The sequence below is a fragment of the Camelus dromedarius genome, chromosome 5 (assembly GCF_036321535.1).
Source record: "Camelus dromedarius isolate mCamDro1 chromosome 5, mCamDro1.pat, whole genome shotgun sequence".
Taxonomy (NCBI): Eukaryota; Metazoa; Chordata; class Mammalia; order Artiodactyla; family Camelidae; genus Camelus; species Camelus dromedarius.
The window spans coordinates 9,741,620-9,761,870 of record NC_087440.1 but is presented as its reverse complement, the minus strand read 5'-3'; the positions used below and the strand labels follow the sequence as shown (position 1 = coordinate 9,761,870).

General features: G+C 48.7%; 1 protein-coding gene across 2 annotated transcripts in view; it reads left to right on the top strand.

Annotated features, from left to right (window-relative positions):
- Nucleotides 1–20,251, top strand: part of CGNL1 (cingulin like 1) — a 144,073-nt gene that overhangs the window by 116,245 nt on the left and 7,577 nt on the right. Inside the window, exons 9-14 of one of the 2 annotated variants that reach the window (XM_031452666.2) lie at nt 556–762; nt 1,685–1,789; nt 6,732–6,884; nt 7,765–7,935; nt 11,791–11,952; nt 14,815–14,904. In XM_031452666.2, coding sequence (XP_031308526.1) covers nt 556–762; nt 1,685–1,789; nt 6,732–6,884; nt 7,765–7,935; nt 11,791–11,952; nt 14,815–14,904 — 888 coding nt within the window. The remainder of the gene's footprint in view (nt 1–555; nt 763–1,684; nt 1,790–6,731; nt 6,885–7,764; nt 7,936–11,790; nt 11,953–14,814; nt 14,905–20,251) is intronic. The other variant, XM_031452668.2, reaches the window with a different exon arrangement.

Here is a 20,251-nt window from a genome sequence, read left to right as displayed (position 1 = left end):
AGAAATTGCCCTTCATCAGGAGCTTCTCCCAATGTGGGGAGGGGTCAGGGAAGAGAACTCACCAGAAGGCAGTGGTTTACCAGAACAGATTCTGGACTGGGTCTGCCTGAGTGCATTTCCTCCTAGTGAACGTGGACAAGTTCCTCAGTCTACCTGAGGCTCAGTTACTTCGTCTTTAAAATGGTGATAAGAATAGTACCCACCTCCAAGAGTTATTAAAAGGTTGACATTTCATGTCACGGACTTAACACAGGCAAAGGAGGACAAGCTTTTTGTGTAGAGCGCCAGACAGTAAATGTTTCAGCCTTTGGCCACAAGTCCTGACACTGCTGATGCAGCACAAAAGTGGTCATAGACAGCGTGCCTGGGTCCCAGTAAGACTTTATTTTAATAATGGTGGCGGGCCGGGCCGGGCCTGCAGGCCATGGTGTGCCGATCCCTGGCTTAGCCCGGGGCCCAGCACGGAGTGGTTTGTGTAGACGTCGGCCATCCTTGAAGCTAGGGGCTGCACTTTAACCCTGGTTCCCACACTCACCTGCTCCGTGTCTTGAACAGAACGTCGAGGTCCTGGCCAGCCGGAGCAGCAGCGCAGAGCAGACCCCGCTGGGGGTGGAAGTGCGCGTGAAGGCTCTGCAGGAGGAGAGTGAGAAGCTGCGGGCCTGTGTCGGAGAGCTGGAGCAGACCGTCGCGCGGCTGCACAGGCAGATTGCCGACATGAAGGGTGATGAGGCCAAAGTGAAGGAAAAGCTCAAGAAGTTCGAGGTGAGGCTCCCTGGGCTTTAAGCCCAGGCCTGGCAGCCGGGGAGCCTTCCTTCCTGTGTACTCGGCTTGAGAAGCGGGAAGGGATTTGTTATCATAATTGAGTAGGAAAGGTCGAGGCCATCGTGAACATCTCTCTGCAGGCCATTTCTTTTGTTCCTCTCCGGGTGGTGCAAATGGGAGATGGGCTTCGAGAGAGGCCTGGGGAGGCGGCTGATGGGGTCGGGGTGGGAAGCCCAGGTAGAGGCCCGGGAATCCCTGTTTGCCCAGACATCAGACGTGCTCAACCTTTTGACACTGAACAGAGGTGTCCCAGACTCCCAAAGATGCCATCTGAATACTGTCTGCAGGCCCATTCTCACTCATGACTGTTGATTCTTTCCATAACAGTTGGTTGTCAGCTTTTGAAGTCACCCAAGTTTTAACACACCGATTATCTGGTTTGCCAGATCACTAGAAGTAGAAGGCAGTTAGCAAGAGACACGCACCAATGGTGGTGAGAAACGGCAGCTGACAATGAAAGGGGACAAAAGAAATGTAGAGGGAGGTGTATTCCAACAGAAAGTCCCCAGATGGTCATCCGTCAGCATCACCTGGAATCCTTTTCTAAAACTGTGTGCTTGAGTTCTTTCGATACCTGTTGTTTCTGAAGCTCTAGCACTGAGGCTGGATATTTCTATTTTCAAAAAAGTCATCCCAGGTGACTGATTCAGGTGTGTGCATCTGGCTAAGTACGGGGCTGCAGACAGGCCCACACATCTGAGAACACGGCTGCCGTGTGCCATCCTGGGCCCCTGATGGGCACGTCGTCACCAGTCACCTGGCTGTGTCTGTGGCTGTCTCCTGCATGCCTCTTACGCCACCAAGTCAGCTTCATGGGCACAGCACACATCTGGGGGTGCACTGACCCCGTGTGTCATTGTAGGGAGAAACTCGGCAATTAGAGGAGGCCCTTGTGCACGCAAGGAAGGAAGAAAAAGAAGCCACGTCAGCCAGAAGGACCCTGGAGAGTGAGCTGGAAGATGCTCAGGTAAACATGGAGGGCTGTAGTCTTCATCCCCCACAGAGGGAGCCAGAGCTGCATGTGCAGGCTGCATGGGTCCTCTCCTTCTAGGTAGCCCCTTTTGTAGTGATAACCATCCTGGACTCATGCTGTCCATCTAGACCTGTGGTTCTTATCTGGGGGGCATTTAGCAATGTCTGGAGACAGCTTTGTGGTCACAGTTGGGGGGATAGTTCTGGCCTGTACTGGGCAGAGACCAGGGATGTGTTTCCACATGCTTCCTGCTCAGCACAGGACAGCTCCCACAGCGCCGAATTCCCCGCATGTCCAGAGCGCCGAGGTAGAGGAGTCCTGCTCTCGACGTTAAAGAGCCTGACAGCTTTCAAAAAAAAAAAAAAGTGAGTTGTGTGAGAAGGCTGCCAGCTCCGTGGCCGAAGCCTATTTCCTTTTTCTTCTGGGCAAACAGACTCATCAGAGTACAATCCTTCAAGATGGCTATTGAAGGAGCAGGAGGAAGTCGTTTCCTTGAAGTTAGATAGCTATCTGAACTCAAAATCAGTAGATTCTTAGAAAATTAGATTTCCCCATTTGAAGGTTAGAAAGATTGTTTGAAGTACATTCTTAAAGAAAAGAGAAAGGTCTGCGCCGAGGTTCTAAGCTGACTTTGCACAGTGACCTCTGCCTGATTCAGATGTGTCCTTCCTTCTACCTGCTCTCGGGTTTTAAAGAACCGGCTGCACCAGGCATCCCTCAGGCAAGTTTCTCAGGAGGTAAAAGGCAGTGTTTTTAAGCAGTGGTCTTAGAGGAGGCTGTTAAACTTTTCCATCAGGACTTGCTTGCCCGGCAAGGTCTGGGGTGGGGGGGTGGCACATGAAAAGTGTCAGGTGCTGAGTCAGGATTCAGATTTGTAAATGCCTAACTGCAGGTTTCCTTCCACACACAGCCTCATCTCCTCGGGGCTAGAGGAGGGGAACCTGCTGGTACGAGGGTTCACTCTGGTCAGCTGAGGCTCCACAGCTCTTGCCCCCAAGTCCCCGCTCTGCACCTTCTCTCTGGCTGCGACAGGGACCGTATTTTTGCACGTAGTAAAGCTTGTTTTTTCCAAATGTTGGTGTTTGACTGTTCTCTCTTTGGATTTCCCTTCCTTCCTTCTTTCCTTCCTTTCTCTCTTTTCTCTCTCCCTCCTTCCCTCCCTCCCTCCCTTCCTTCCTTCCCTTTTTTCTCTCCTTTTCCTTCCCTTTCCCTTTGTTACAAACCCTTGTTTGGCTGCTTTTCTGTGAATGGCAGTGTCACTGTGCTGCTGTTTCAGGCTTGTGATGGCTACAACCCAGCAACCAAAGTGCAGGGTTTAAATCTCTGAACTAGCTGGGGACAGAAAGAGAGGAAAACATTTGTACTCTACAAAAGACCTGCACCTTTGTCATCACGTCCACACCAGGCACTGGGTACAGCCATTATGGTTCCGTCTGTATCACCCGTTGGTCAAGCCAGAAAGTTTCACACAGAAGGAAGTGGTTCACCAGCTGTGAATCTACAGCTCAGAGGGAATTCAGTGGGGAGAACAGATCATGGCCTCAAGGCCTAAAGATCTGAATGTAATCCCCACCCGCCCCCACCTCCGGATCTCCGTCCTTGCCTTGGAAGCGATCCCTGACGTGTTACTTTTGTTCAGGCCTGTTTCCCCAGCGGTGCTGAGATGGCAAGAATGTTTCGTGCAGCCTGTGGCTGTGCTAACCAGTGGTGGCAGCATAATCCAGCAAGAAGTTTAAAAGGGCCCAACAGCCTCAGCATCTTTATCTGAATTATCTGGTCTCTAAAGTAGTGATATGAAAAGTGCACCAGCACTCAAAAATCCTTTGCCTTCTCTCAAATTGGGAACCGTAGTTCGATGACTCTTTCTGCCTACCTCTCCCAGAGCTGGCAGCCGGAAGGGTGCTTACCCCCAGAGCAAGAGGAGAGAGGAACTTTCTTTCTCTTGAGCATTTTATGTTTCAGAATCTTCGTGCCTTTAACAATCTGTTGCATCTTCTTGTGTAAATATGTCTTTACGTAGTAGCTGAAGACCACGTGAATTTAGGTCTAATTTATCACAGCTCTGTCAGAAAGTGGCAAAGGTTCTTACAGGGGATGCTGTTCTTGGTTTGCCTCAGCCCTGCCACTGGGTTTAGGATTGTGCTGCTGTGTAAATCTACTTGAGCTGCATTCAAGGCAGAACCGCCTCTGGTTCCCTTGAGAAATTACTTCTGCAGGTGGGAAAGCCGTAGTTCTTTCCTTCAGAGAGGGCTAGCAGGGTGTGGTGTGTATGCCTTCACCTCCCATCCTCTTGGACTTCTGTGTATTGAGACCACAGAAGAAGAAAGCACCACTGCTTTTGCTGTCCATGGTTAAGGTGTGACAAGGGCTTCCTTCTGATCAAGCTTGTCATTCCTTTAAGCCCGTAGGCTCACCTGCCACTTGGTTATTGTTAATACGGACGAATCTGGGCCTCGCTCAGCCATGTAGTAAAAGACTCTGCATGCGTTGACAGTTAGTGGTCCCCAAGCCCAAGGGTACTCACTGTCCAACCGCCAACCTTGTGTTTTGAGTTCTCTGACCTGATACATTTTCTTTAAAGTTTTGTCCCAAATCAGTGCTGCTGTTGGTGGAGACCATTTCACTCCTGACTCCTCAAAGCAAAGTTACCAAGTTTGCTGCTTTTCTTTTTGTGTGAATTTGAGACATTTTCTCAGCAGTGACATATTGGAACATATTTCTTGAATAAGTGAAGACGCAGAACATTGTTCTAAATGGCATTTCTAAACTTGATCATCTGTTAGAATTATCTGGGTAACTTTCAGACGCAAATTCATGGGTCCCACTCTAAGAAGAATTGTGATTCCATCAGAAAGGGGTAGATTCTGCATTTTACTTAAGGAGTCCACCACCCTTTTTTGGTGATTCTGATATATGAAATCTTTAGACCACTTTTTGGGGTAGGTATTTATTTTCAACCACTGAGTTTTTACCATATACCTAATAGTGAATTTGGGCTATGAGACACACCCAGATAGAAAATCTATTTCTATCCTTTACAGATCTTACCACTCTGCAGTAGAGACAAGCATACAAGAAATAGTTTTAAAATCATTTAGCAAAACTATTCTTCTAGGCAAATGTGTGTGTATTAAGGTTGCGGGAAGGTGTTGGCCAGGCCCCAGGCTCTGAGGGGTTGAGCCTGGGGTATCTCCAGGGGCACCGCAGAGCCAGGTCAGGCGGGGAGCCCTCCCTGAGCCAGGGTGAGGCAGAAATGCACTCACCATATGAAGGTGGGATGGAGCCCCTGGGACTGGGATCCAGAGGAAGAATGAGGGAAGCTGCTGGGATCTGCAGGGGAGGGGTTGAGTTGGATCCTGATGGTTCTACAGGAAGGCATCAATGGCCCTCCATATCTTTTGTTTTTCAGGAATTGATATTTTGAGATACCTGTTCCTCAGAGTTTTCTCCCACACAACAGAACCATGCCTCACTTACCTTACCCCATCTGTGTGCAGCCCCTTGTCCCAGCACCACTAAATCAACCGCAAACACAAGTCCCAGGGGCTGACCCTTTCTCTGGTGTGTGCCCAGCTGGAGGTAGTGGGATGCACTCCCGCTAATTGCCCCACACTGAACTCCTGATTACCTTTCTTTTACCACCTTCTTTTCCAACTGCTTTTGTTGATCTTGGTCCCTGTGGTAATTAACTTCAGCAGCCCGGCTGTGTTGGCTGTTCCTCTGAGCACAGCCCTCCACGGGTAGCTTTTTTGGCCCCAGGTCATGTGGTTGGCCAGCTTTGCAAAACCGGGAGTGCCTGAAGTTGATTTGTGAATGTTTTTAAGATGCCTGAGTTACTGCACGTGACAGCATCTCGTAAACTGTTAAGCACTGTGCAAATATAAACCACTGCCTTTTTTACAGGCTTTGCAGGGACACGAGACTGAGTGAGTGGATCCTAAGTGGTACCTGTGCTTAATGCACATTCAGCCCGCGGTAACTAACATTTTTTCAGATGTTCTAGTTCATGTTTGGGTCATTCTGAGCTGTGCCCCCTCCTTGATATCCTTATGCCAAAGGTCTTAATGCCTAGCCATTCAAAGATGCCACTGTAATCTTCCTAAGATATTTTAGGTTTGTTTGTTTTAGCATTGCATGTTTTTTACATAAAGGACATCGGTCTGTGTGATGCTGTGAGATGAGAGCCTCAGAGGAGCCCAGGGGGAACACTGTACCCAAGATGGTACATTTCATGATAAGTGCTAGTATTTGGTGCTGATTCACTGAATAACTACCCACATGCACTTTTTCTGACTAATGTCTCTTCCATTTAGTACCTTCTGTCCATCAGGTTCATTATCCTGTGCACTACCAAGTTCCTTTTCTTCTGTGTATGAGTCCAACCCATGGATTCTGTTGATTATAACTCCCTCTACCCAAGTGGATTCTTGGCCCATGGGACAATGTACTCTTTTCTTACAGATTCATTTTTAGCTATTGTAACTAAGAATCACGTACATAGTAGAGAAAAGTCTAGAACATCACGTGCAATGCTGCATACTGCAAGATGTCATTTGCCACTTAGGTTTCTGTTAGTCTAATATATAACTTTACCTTGGTTTTCAGGCGTGAACTCTGTCAGATTTTTGGACACTATCCTGAATCACCACCTCCAGCAGCTTAGGCCATTTTCCGTATTTCTGTAATGCATCTTTTGTCTGCCCCTTCATTCCTGTGTATATTTTTGCTAAAGTCAACTTTGCATTTTGGTCCCTGAGTTTCAGAACCAACAGTGTCCTTGTGTCTCTGTGATGGCTTAATTTTGATCCTTTTACTTATCACAGATGCAACAGGGCTGGTTGCTTTGTGGTGTGGCTGTGACGCTCCCTCTGCCACCTGTTCATGTGGCTGACCTGGTAGGTAGGTGACAGAGCTGTCCTTCTTCTGCCGTCTGCAGAGAAATCTGAGTCGGGCCACCCAGGAGCAGAAGCAGTTGTCTGAGAGGCTAAAAGATGAGACCGAGCAGAAGGAGCAATTAAGGAGACTGAAGAACGAAATGGAGACAGAGCGATGGCACCTTGACAAGACCATTGAGAAACTGCAGAAGGAGGTGAGGGGGCAGGAGGAGGGAGAGGCTGCGGGGCCCAGCCACCCGCCGCCGCATCCCCCCTGAGCCTGGCAGAGCTGAGGAGACCTGCATTGTGTCTCAGCACAGTGTCAGAGATTTGCAGATCCCCTGAAGCAGCTCTTCAGACTTGTTGATAATCCCAGTTACAGGGAAACTGGTCTAGAAAATGCCTGTACCCCCTGGATCCTGGGACCAGGTCCTCTCTTCAGGTACTCAAGGAAGCCTGTCATGTCAGTAAAGACTTCACAGATGTTTCCTGAACCAGAACCCCTGCCTTTGTGCATCATCTATGCATTTGTACCTCTTTCTTGTCCAGGAGTACAAAAGGCAGTTTTAAAGCTTGGTACTTGCTGGCCTTCTGCTCATCTCCGCACTAAAACACCCAGAAGGGGAGCCCATCAGCTCCCTGCAGTCCAGAGCTGACTCGAGTACTTGCCGTTTTGTGACACCTGCTGTGAGCACTTTCCCAGCTATTCTGTATCTACCTAGAATTCTGTCTCTATCTGTGTATCGTTTTAATTCTCACTACAGCCCTGCAAGGTTAAGATTACAGTTTCAGTATGTTTACCGAAGACATTGCAGAGGCCCAGAGAAGGGAGGTAATGCCCCCGTCATAAAGCTGGTAAGCGGCAGGGGAAGGATACGACCCAGGACTAAAGATGTGCCCATTCCCGCCTCTACGCTGCCCCTGTGTGAGAGGTGGCTAATCCGGGGCAGCCCATGACCAGGTGCTTTGCAGTCTTTGAGGAGCCTCGAGAAGGAAGAGGAAATGTGTTCTGTGTTTAGAGGGGACCCAAACCTGGCTCCCTGGCCCCAGACGGAGCATCACAGGGTGGGCTCACACCCATGTCACCTCTTCCAGATGGCTGACATCGTCGAGGTATCCCGCACATCAACGCTGGAGCTCCAGAACCAGCTGGATGAGTACAAGGAGAAAAATCGCAGGGAGCTTGCAGACATGCAAAGGCAGCTGAAGGAGAAAACTCTGGAGGCGGAAAAGTCCCGTCTGACTGCCATGAAAATGCAGGATGAGGTAATGCCTGGCTGGGTTAGTTCCCGGTTTACCCCGTGTCCAGAGTATCCTCCAAGGGACTGCTTTGAAACTCTGCTAGGAGAGACTTGCGGTGGATTCCTAAGACAGCGCTTGTGCTTGGTTCTCGGGGTGGTTTCATTGTGGCGCATGGCATTCTAAGACACTGAGGACCCAGGGCCTCCGAGGTGAAATTATATGACTTTTAAGTTGACCATTTTCATGATTAGTCCAAGATTTTCTTCCAAAAAACTTTTGTTGCCATTTGTGCAGCCTCAGTGGTGTGCCCGGCTGTGTCCAAATGATCTGTGTGTGTTAATGTTTTAATTTAATCCTAGAATGGGAATTACGGTAACCAACTTGGGTTTTTTTGCTGTTCATTTACCACAGACTTTCATTAGGGTAGGCGTGGCGGGTAAGCGTCTCAGCACAACAATAAAGGGGACAAAAAGCAATCTTCAGGAATTTATGAGTGCTGAAATTGCTAAAACATACTCTTGGTTTTTATATTTAAGAACAATAGAGCAAAGTGACCCAAACGTTAGCTCCCTTTTAGTCTTGATTTTTCAAGAACAGAGGAAAATAAAGGGAATGCTTTTGATTATTTTAATGGAAAGCTGACGTCTCCAAAATGCAAGTACGGTGTGTGCTGGTTTCCAGCTCTGCCTCTTGCCAGCCGGGTGACCTTGAGCACGTTACCGCAGCTTTCTCAGCATCTGTTGGTACCTCTTTAAAAGGATACGAAATCATAATGATTTAACAATTGAATGAGATAGCACGTGAGACTGCATGGCAGAGGGTGTATGTATCCCAGACACTGATGTTAGGTTTCTTTCTTTTCTTTCTTTCTTTTTTTTTTTTTTTAATTTTAAGGCTGGCTTTTCTTTTTTTTCCTCATAAGCAGCGCCAAGAGCACTAAGATTCAACAGGAAAACAAGTTTTTCTTTAAAAAACAAACTTTTATTACCTTTGATGATCAAAGAAAAGTCACCCATGAGTCAGCGCTGAAACCCTGTGAAAAAACAATGGATATTTATTACAGGCTTCTAGAGCACTTCTGACAGGACCCTGAGAACAGATCCCCTCTGGCTCAGGGTCTTATGACACAGGACTCCAAGTAAGAGCCGAAATTAGCATCTGGACATCACAGTTCTCTTTGGCATTGAAAAATAATCATTTTCATTTCAACAGCAATTGGGCGGGGGGATTCAGATATTTGCCAGAACACCAGCAAACATCTGGTATGCTGTGTTGATTTCAGAAAATCTGTGTCACAGTGACCCCTGTATAGGGCTTCCCATCGCTTTGTTGTATAATGTTATTCTGCTAGAATCCTGGGATTGGAGGGAACCTTAGAGATCCTCTAGTTAGATAAGGAAACAGATCCAGAGAGACTAGTTAAGGCCAGATGGAGACGCATGTTATTTATAAAAGGGGAGTGATTCAAAAAACAAAGGATTCCTTATGATGAAAACAAATGTGGCTCTTCCTAGATTTCCTCAGTGGGATAGCCCTGTGAGACACGGTTTCCATCTGAGTGACAGGCGCAGGCACCTCATCACCCTGAAAGGGAACGGCAGTCAGATACCACTCCAAATCAGGGTGCTGAGGTCATGGAGTCATTTAAAACAAAAGTGAGTTAATAAGCCAAGGTCACTCTGGATCCTTGAAAAACTCAAGCTCAACTCTGTTCACTACCGTGCACCCCATTTTGGTTGAGCTGAATTACAACTCTCAGTAAATAAAAAAGCTGCAAGGGTCCGTCCACCCTACGTGCTACGGTCCTGCCTCCTTTGCTGTGAGAGGAATAGGCATTTTACCTATTTTGCCTTTGGCGTAGAGCTAGCAAAGTTCTGAAGATAGTCTTTAGAGAATTAAGAGTTCACTGTTGTTTCGTTTATTTTTTGAACTCCTTTTAGCAAAGAGCAGCTTTAAGTACGTAAAGGTAGCACTTACAGGTTGAGAAGTTCTTTGCTTACTTGTGATCCTGGACACGGTGCTGGGTGTTCTCTGGGGCATATTCACACCGAGAACTCGTGTGTGTGTGACAGAGCCCGCCCTAGATGCTAGGAGGGACCGGCTGGCCGTCGGAAGGTGGGGACGTGCTGGGCCTGGAGAAGCATACCAAGAAGGAAATATGAACTGTACGTGTATCTGTCAGTCTTTCCAACTCAAAAACCCATGTTCTTTTGGGGTGTCACTCAAGTCTCATAACAGCTCTTTTTTTTTTTTTTAATGAGAACCACAATATATTGTTTATTTTTATTTTAATTTGTATAATTAAGCAAAATTACTTAGAATTTAGATCTGACTTACCATGGTGAAAATTGCCAACAGTAACAATTTAAAAAACCCAGTAAATAGCTGAGTTATCCAAATGAACTTATTTACAAAACAGAAACAGACTCATAGACAAAGAAAACAAACTCATGGTTACCAGAGGGGAAGGGGGGTGGGAGGGGATAAAATGGAAGTTCAAGATTTGCAGATCACGACAGCTCTTTAAGTTAGATTTTATAGTTACCATAATATTGCAAATCAGGAAATGGAAGCACAGAGCGTTGTTTTTAAACACACTTTGTAGGAGAGACTGTTTTTCATGCTCTGGCGTGTAGTGCGCCCTGCCTCCACAGAACGTCCTGTCATCCTTTCTCCACGGGGTGATTTTCACTTGGCGCTTTCACTCAGAGTCTCATCTCACAGTTGTCCCCACCCATGACCAGACTAGGGTCTCGGTCTGAGGATGTCCTCTTCAGGACTGTGCTCATAGAAGCGTCAGGTGTTGCTGTCAGCCGCCCAGAGAGGCACGCATTTCCTCGTCCTCCCTCTGGGCTTCCTAAACTAGCCTCACCTCTTGGCTCCCCAGAGAGACCATCCTTGAGGCTTCCCTGACTTTTCTGCACCAAAGGCGGGTGCTCTCTAATGGAGTTTGCCAGTCGCTCTGGCTGTTGTGTCTTCCCTGAGGGAAATTCACCCTTGGTGTGTTCTCTTCCACTTTTACCTGCTACCCTCTGCCACCTCCAGGAGGGAAGGAAGTTGAGAACAAAACAGACAGCCTTGGGCTTCACAGAGTTAGTCCACACAGATGTTTAAGGAATACCTACCGTATGTTGAGCTGGCTAGCCCGCTAGTCCCCTTGGGGAGATTCCAGAGGAGTGGAAAATGCAAACAACCCCATGTGAATCAAGTGTTTTGTCTGCTGCACTTTGTTCAGAGCTGTTAGTTCAGTGCCACCTTGTGGAGGAACAACACACTGTAAATCATGACAGCTGAAAGCGTAATGCTCTTCTAGAGCAGTGGCTTTTACGTCATGTGCGTGTTTATGTTAATAGTTTTGTGCCTGCAGGTTGCTTTGGGGGTCGCTATTTTCCCTTCATTTCCCCCTAACTTTAAATCTCTGCTGAGAGGAGCCTGACACAGGTGGGCAATAAACTACACTCTGGGAAGCGCTTACCTAGTTCAGGGACTTTCAAGTGTTTTTGGCCATGACCTACAGTAAGAAAGATACCTTGCTTGTAACCCAGTGATACCTAGATCCATACAAATATATGAATGTCTAATAGAAAATTTCACAAAACATTATTTGCTTGTATTACTCTGATATTTTTTTCTGTTATATTTAAGGCTTGCCAACATCTGCTGAACTGAGTTTATAATCTTGTGGGTCGTGCTCTGTAGCTGGAAAATGGCTGCTTTTTATATAGGAACTGAGGCCGAGGGAGGTGGCACTTGCTCACAGTCTTCTCGTCTACAGTATAGTGGGGGACCCTGATCTTAGGGTCAGCCTGTGCCCTGTCTGCTGAGATCTCTGTGCTCCTGACTTGCCCAGATAAACACCCCAGCTCCTCCTCATTCCAGATGCGGCTGATGGAGGAAGAGTTACGGGACTACCAGAGAGCTCAGGAAGAGGCGCTCACCAAAAGGCAGCTTCTGGAGCAGACGCTCAAGGACCTGGAGTATGAGCTGGAGGCCAAGAGTCACCTCAAGGATGACCGAGGCAGACTCGTCAAGCAGATGGAGGTCTGTGGGCTGCACGGGCGTGAGCCAGGGTCCGGGAGAGCGAGGAGGGGGCCCGAGGGAAGCAGCCGTTATGTACCCATCTCAGCGTTTGGGAAGCCTTTGGTTTTCATTCTCTTGGACAGCCAGATGTTAGGAAGGCGATTTCTTGATTTGAGGAAGGAGCTTGTAGCTCATAGACTCGTAAGATTGTCAGAGCCGGAAGGAACGATGGAAATAAGTTAGTGTAGTTCCCTCATTGTCTTGAAGAGGAAGCAAAACAGAGCCCCAAAGAGGTTTGGTGGCTTTATGTAAGGGCACATAGACAGCTCTTTACCTGGGCGGTGCTTTCGCCTACAAACGAGGCAGGACTCTGAACTTAGAGAAGGCTGAGCTGTGCCGTGGACCCAAACCCCCAACTCCTGGCGACACCCAGCACTCATCTGCTGCAACACATGCTCCACTTGTTCCCTGATTCTGGCCCATTTTCCCTTACAGATAGCCCAGCTTTGCCAAAGCTAGCAGCACACTGGGCTCAGTTCGTTTTTGAATACACATAGTCCAGGACAGTATGTCTGAAAGTGCAGTGGAGTCACCAGCTAGGGGTGACCAGGTCACAAGATGGAAGCGCAACACGTTAGGAAAATGTGAATCAAGGCATGGAATCCAAACATGAACAGCCTAACGAGAATATAGGAAAAATCTTAACGACTCAGTCCAGCTGAACTTACAAAAAGAGTAATCCTCATGAACAAAACCAACTCCAAACTGGAAGCTCCCTCCCCCCTGTAACCCCTGTACACCCCTCTCCCCATCCCAGTGGAGTTTAGAGAGGGAGAGACCTGAAAAGTCATCCTCAGACCTGTGGGAGAAGGTAACATTGTCCATGTTTTGGTAAAAGTCAGACAGTGCTCAGGGCCAGCAAGAGATAGCTGGAATTTAAAACCAATGGAATTCCTGATTCAGTTTTGCAAATAAATAGAAATAACTTTTAAAACCTCCAGGGGACTTAGTAGCAGTTTATATCTAGGGAGTGGTGTTTCAGCCATTAACGATTTTATTAGATGGGCCCTTTTAGAGGCTAGAAGTACCAGATTACAGTTTTATTGTTGTTTTGTAAGACTGCTATATATTTTGCTCATGTCCTGGCTCTGATCTCATTAGGGGAGGTCATTTCAAGGTAGGCTAAGGTCAACCCAGGTAACTGGGAAGTGATTATTCTAGGACCTAAACAGTCTGGTTAAGAACACGCTACAGGCTCGTCGGGCAGTAGGACCTTTGGTGTAATGCTCCTTGGCCTGGAAATGTGCCTGCTGCGTTCCGTACAGTGCGGATTGTCGGTGAGAGGAGATCCCTGTGAAAGAGATGCTTTTAGCTCAACATTGGCTTGCCAGGTTCTAGAATATTTGACTAAAAGGGACATTTCCTCTTGCTAACTCAAAGTCTAGAAGCAGTGGCATGGCTAAGCTTCATATGCCCCTGTGCCATATTTTAGCTGTTTCTCCGTTAATTACAAAATGAACAACTCTCAAGACCCCACTGCTGTGAGGTGCGCGGTAGGGTGCTTCCTCCCCTAAGAGGCGGCTGGCGGAACTGTCTTGCCATGACTTGTATCTTGCTTGTTCCTTCACTCTCACTTAACAAATCAGTTCTCAGACTCAAGGGCTCTGATGGGCATGTCTGAAACCCAGAAACTCAGGTGGCTGCCTGTGTGTAAATGCAGCGGTGGTGGGTCCTTGGTGATTCTGAGTGAAACTGGCCTTGAACGAGTCAGGAACCACTGAGAAAACAGGAGGTTTTGTGCAGGACCTGGCTCTCTGTTCTGAGTTGATCTTTGGGACTCTTGGCTCCTGGGAGAGAGCTTTCTGGGTTCTCTGTAGATTTCACTCACAACAGGGAAGGCGTTCACAGACATTTAGTCATTCACATGAGTTCTGTGAGGTTTAACTTTTGGTGTGTATGGAGGCTTGTCAGCCAACTTTAACGGTCGCAGAGGCAACATACGATATTTACATACAGATGCTACAGATTTCGCGTAAAAACTCACAATGCTGTTTAGTTTTTAGTGTGCGTGGCTTGTGGCTCCGACTTAACCCAGACGTAGGGCACATGGGCTAGTGATGGGAGAAACGCATGTACAAACCTCACAACCCCCCCAGTCTTAGGTGGGGTGGTTTGTGTTTGAAGCCTCCTTGTTTTGTACTCAAAGCTAATTTGAAGTGCTTCTCTCTTCACACTCAGTGAGTTATATCAGGAGCCATCAAGGAAGACAGTTTAGCACAGTGGGCCAGTACTGTCTTTCTGTCGCTCTGATGCGGATTTGGGACTATGTGGTGCTGAGTATGTGAGGGTCCCTAGAAGAAAGAGGCAGGTGCAAATGGTTGTTATGGACTGTGTTCCTGAGGGGCTCTTGAAACCCTTGGCAGCAAAGAGGAAGAACATTATCCTGAGCTTAGAGTAGAGAAGTGTGCCTTGCGTGATACCAGTTTCCTCATTATCTTTTAACAGGTGACTTAGATACCTGTTAGGCTTACGTAGATCTTTTTAAAATTATTGATTCAGAAGGAGAAAAAAAAAAAAGACTTGAAGGAAACATGCTAAAATATACTCAGTGCTTATGTTAGGGTTTGGGGTAACATTTTTTTTCTCCTTTTAGGTATTTTCTAGTTGCATAATTGTGTTTTACATTATAAAAGCAATAAAGCACAGTTTTAAAAAAGGTGTTGTTTGGACAGTATGAGAAAAAGATGCATCCTTTTCCCAAACTCCAGTCCATGGTCCTCAGCTCTGGTCTGCCCTTGGGGGTGTCCTTCCACAGGGCAGTCCTTGCTCCTAAAAACTTGGCCAGTGCGATTAAGTAGCCTGTGTTTGCAACTTCTTTCTTAGGACAAGGTGTCTCAGCTGGAGATGGAGCTGGAAGAAGAAAGAAACAACTCTGATTTGCTGTCCGAGAGGATCACGCGGAGTAGGGAACAGGTACTGTGATGCAGCTGAATAAGTGGATTGTCTTGTTTGAAATGGATGTTCTTACAGGCAGGTTGGTCTGGAGCTGTCTTTGAAGGAAGGGTGAGATTTAGGCAAACGCAGGAACAGGAACGGAATCCTAGATAGAGTGGAGGGTGTGAACAGGGATTGAGAAGTAGGATCTGTTTAGCTTTTTGAAGAGCAGTGAGTGGACTACTGGGCTTGGTTGGGTTTCCAGTTCCCATAAGGGAGTCATAGGAGGGGCAGGTTGAGGGTTTTGAATGGACTCTATTCTGAAGGCACTGGGGAGCCATGGAAGGTTGTTGATCAGAACAGTGAAGCATACACGGTGTTCTAGAAGGGAGTGGGAGTGAGGGGAGGAGAAGGGGGGCCTGAATGAAGTCTCAGCCAGGCCGTTCCCAGGGGCAGAGGACAGGAAAGGCAGCTGTGAGATCAAACATTCTGTCCTTTCCGTGTTCTTGTTTCCCCTTTCTCGTGCACACATCTGATGCTCAATAAATGCTGGCAACATTATTTGTAAGTTCCCAGCCCTTTGAAGGCTTTCCTTTTCCATACATGCTTAGGATCTTCTTAAAGTTGAAGGAAAGTTTAATAAAATAGTGGATGCTTTACTGGCTTTTGGTCTGTTTAAATCCAGAGAAATCCTTTTTCCTCTCCTTCCTCCAAAACCGTGTTTCCATTTGTGACAGTTGCCATCCTTCCGGAGGAGCCCCCAGGTGCGGGGTGCTGTGCCCATGACTTGCATACTGTCTCATGTTGTTTTCAGGGCTTATGCGGCTAAGTGGCTGCCTCGGGTCATAAAGCTTAGAAGAGATGTGGAGCCACAACCCACTGCCTCCCACCTGTTTCCATCATCCCCGCATCAGACTGTGAGGGTGGTTATGGACACCCCCCCCCAAGTGTTTGAGTCTCTATTCCCAAGTTAAACATAATGCCACGGTGTCTCTTCACACGAGTGAGGAGTTATGTTCACCTGATGCTCTCCTGACTCTCCTTATGCGTGCAGGAGTCAGATGGCCCAGCTTGGTGTTTTAAGTGTGTCCTGTAGGCTGACGTTCTAGCCCCTTGGGCACCACTGTGTGATTGCTGGTGGCTGAGGGCTATAGTGTGCGGTAGAGCTGGGTCTGGATGGGGCAGTGTTCTCTTGGCCGTGGAGGCCAGATAGCCCAGCCCAGTGGAAGGACCATTTGTGCAACCTAGGCGGCTGGCAGGCAAGAGGAAAAGTACCAGCTTGAGAGCTTTGGGTGGCATCGCAGTCTTCCCAGGGGCTGAATGAAGCTGCCCGTTGCCTTGGCAACTGCAGGATAGATCCCAGTGGAGAAAGTTGTGGGCTTCTACAGTCACTTTTGGGAACTGCTCCCAAGTGGCTGGCTCACACCTGCTCCTCAGTCTGCACCAGGGGGATATGGGGCTGGGAAATAAGTCTCCTTTGCAGTCAGTGAGTGAAAGATCAGAATGGGATTTCTTTCTTTCTTTTTTTTTTTTTTTCTTTAATTAAAATGATCCTGGTCTCAGAACTGCCTTCTATCGTGAAGGCTGCTCAAAAACCCAAAGTGTACAGTCAGTTAATAATCATTTTCCTTTCTTGTGATTATCATTTTTAGTACTAGCCAGCAGTGTGGGCTCACCAACCCCTTTACAGCCCAATGGTAAACACAGGTGATTGGGTTAAATATTGTTATTAGCAATCATAAATATCTCTGGCTTTTCATTAACCCAGAAGGCAGCTGCTTCTAATCCCGAGAGCTGGCTCGGGTCACGGGTGCCTCTGACATAAACCCACTGGAATCTGATACTGTTATTTCCGATCACCATGCTCAGGGTTTAGCATTCTTTCAATCCAGCTGTGATAAACTGTTGCCTTCGGCTCCTGTTCTGTTTTTAATTTGATTGGAAAGTTTTTGTTCGGTCTGTTTAATATAGTTGAAGGGTAAACAGCTCATAAAGTGCTAAGCTTATGTAAAGAAGTGTTTTTCCAGCTTCAGATATACTTCCCTGGTCTAAAGGAGGAAGCTAGCTAAGCCAGACTTAGACTGTTCCCTCTCTCTCCCTCCTTCCCTCCCTCCCCCCTCCTCCTATTTTGCTAGTGTGGGCTAAGAGGGGTAAGAGGGATCTGATATGGAATATTCCTGAGTCACTGGGTCAGTCCTGGTGATGACTGTACCGAGGAGCTTGGCTGAATCACTTGTGGTTTACGGTGAAAGCGGTTGTTGAGAGCATTGTCCACAGCACCGCCGTGTGGTAGATTTCTTTTAGAATTTGGTGTCAGGCTGCCCTTCTCAAAGAACTGAAGGAAGTCTGTCATGTTTGCCAAAAGCCTTGGTTTCCAAAAGACTCAAGAAAAACTGACTGCATGGTGATGGTAACTGTTAAGTTTTATGACCGCACATTTGTTCCTTCCTGTTCTTCACTCTGATTTATTTTACACTTCCATTTTAATAGCCATCTTTTGAGAGGATGTGGTGGGGTGTAAATAATGACTGTTCTGTTCTGCTTGTCCTTCGGAGAGTCACGTCTGCCTGGGGTGCTCCAGGGAGGTCTTGAACCTGTGGAGACCTCGGGGATGCTCTTTCCTGAGTGCCCCTCCGCGTGGGAGGTCTGTTTCCTTTCGGGATCCAGAATTTCCAGTCCATGGCACTGAGGGAGCAAGCCTGGCCAGTGGCTGCTACGTTAAGTCACAGGGCTTGTCCTGAACCCCCGCCAGGGCCCCTGGACAATTCTTAGATCCCTGCACAGCGCTCCTGCGCCTCGCAGCACTGTAGGTGTGGCTTCCTTTTCGGCCCTGAAGTCCCCCGGAGCTCTTCCTCCTTCTAGGGTTTGTCTTTCTTTGAGGGGCCTACTGGTTTCCAGCCCAAAGCTGCTTCTCCTTTCCTGAACTTCCCGCCTGGAAAATGGGGTTGGTAACTTCTGCCTCAGAGAGCTCCGGGAGGGAGAATGGGCTCGGACACAGACGCTCTGACACTCATGGTCACTTTGCTCCTTTTGCCAGGGACTCTTGATCTGTTTCCCTGCTCCTCCCTCAGGCCCGGAGCGGCGCGCACTGCCCCACGGCAGGTGCTCTGAGCCGCGGAGCCCCTGGCCTCGGCCCTGCCGGCCTTGTATTGTCTTCTGGTGGGCTTTGGCCTCACCCCCACAGCTACTGAATTTCTCTCTCTCTGTCCCTTCACATTGGGGAAAATCAGCTCTCTTCCCTCTTTTTCTCTCCTGTCCCTTTGCCCTGCCTTACCCTGACCCCTCACTCAGGTCTCAGTTGAGTGTCCCTTTCTCTGGAGACTCTTCCTGGCCCTCCAGGTCCAGGCTGTGACCACTGCCATGCTCCCCACCCCAGCACACCATCCTTCCCCATTGCCGTGACACTGATCGCATGTACGGGGCGTGTTCGCATGTCCCCTGGGAGCCTGTAATGAGGTCAGGGACTGTGTTGGTGTTTCTGTCACGATGTCCAGTCTTGGAGCTCATAATATAGTCTGAACAAATGAAAGAGCCCACCCCGTCCTTCCAAGACCACTCCTCCACCAACACACGTGTGTGTGTGTTCACAAAGACATGCTCCCTCTCACCTTGACAGAGTGGGTCTTTTGCAGCAACATTCCTAAGAGTGGAGAGATAGGGTGGCTACTGTAGCTAAAGGATGGAGGCCGGGGCCCGTGGCTGCCTTAGATGGAGACCCCACAGCCCTGCAGTAGGGGGAACGCCCGAGTGCATGTTCACTGCAGGCCAGGGCCCAGGCTGCCTTGGTCAACTTCCTTGCTTAGGAAGAAGGGGTCCACATCCCAGAGGTGGGACGACCGAGGTCATGTGCAAGTGGATGCAGAGCCAGGAAGAGAGGCTGGGCCACTGTTGCCTGTCTGTGATTGCTTCCTGATGCAGTGACAGTTTAACTGTGTCCTCAGTGAAGCCTGGCCTCTGCCCAGCGGGCGTGAACAGAACAATTTCCCTCATGAGGCACATCGGGGTCCTGTGGCCCAGCCCTGCTGACAACCTCCATGGGGTGAGGGTTGGCTGGTTCAGAGCCATGCTCGAGTGAGGCTGTGAGGCTGCATTCATTATCTGTGGACTTTGTGCTTATAGAGCAGTTACAGGAATCGTTCCGGGCCCTCTTTGCAGCATGTGATTCTCAAGGGCCCTGGGGCCAGGCAGGAGGAGTGGGGTGCGGGGGCAGTTTTATGTGCTCTGCCTGCTGACCCTGTGCACAGCTGACATTTTTTCCTTGCTGTGCCAAAGATGCCCTAAGGAGACTGACTGCCTCCCTGGGTCTTGGTTTTCTCGTGACAGCCGTATCTAAACCCTAATGTCTGCTTGAGGCCTTCTCACTGAGTTGGTCCAGAGAGCCAGAGTGGATCGGGTAGCGGGCTGTGCATAGGCTCGGCTGGGTTCTGGTCCTGCTTCCTCCAGTTACGTGGAGAACTGCCCTGGACTTCAGTGTCCTCTGCTGGCAAATTCGCAACCCCAGTGACTCAGAGGCCTGCTGATCGGAAATGCAAACTTGAACTTTTTTTTTTTCGGATCACACAGATTCACCTTTACCTGTGGGGAGGGTCCCAGCTTCCTCCTATGGCACCAAGGCCTCGGTGTCCCAGCCCTGCCCGCCACCAGCCTCATTCCTTATCGCCAGCCACACCACTCTGCTTGTGCACACCCTGCGGTCAGGATAGTGGGAGGTGCAAGTCTAGCCCAGTGTGGTGGGGTGTCCTCAGTCGTTATTCCCAGGACCCCCAGGTCTTGCTCTCCAGGCGGATGGCAGGGAAGGGATGAGCCTGTCTTTTACTTACTAGGGTGCTTGCACGGGAGGTGAAGACCCAGGCTGAGGCTGGGCAGGGCGAGACTGCCACGGAAGCTGCCTGGGCGTGCGGGGATTCCTGCGTGCACATCTCTTAGGCAGGCTGGACCCCAGCCTGAAGAAAGAACTGGCCGTTTTGTTTTCCTGGCTCATCTTCTAGGTTCTCTGGGCTTCCCCAGGCTGCCCTCTGCTGGAGGGCCCTGGGAACGAGGTCTGGGGCCTCCACCTCGGAAGCGCTTTTACCTGCTGCTGAAGGCCCACTGGGGATGGGGTGTGGAGATGCCGGTAGACAGGCGGCTGGATTTTTTTCCAGATGCCGCTCAGCTGGGCTCATTTCCTATTAATATAGAAGAAATCCTCAGTAACGCTTAGCCCTTGCCAGGACACCTGGAGTGTTCTTGCTGACTTCTGTTTCTGGCCTAAGAAGGGAGGAATCTAGCAACGTCTGAGATATGCTGACCGTGGGAGCCCTTTCTGAGGCTTGAGCTTGTAATGCAGTAGTCACGAGCTCAGGGGAACACTGACGCCCCCTGTTCCTAGTTGTGTAGATCTTGGGCA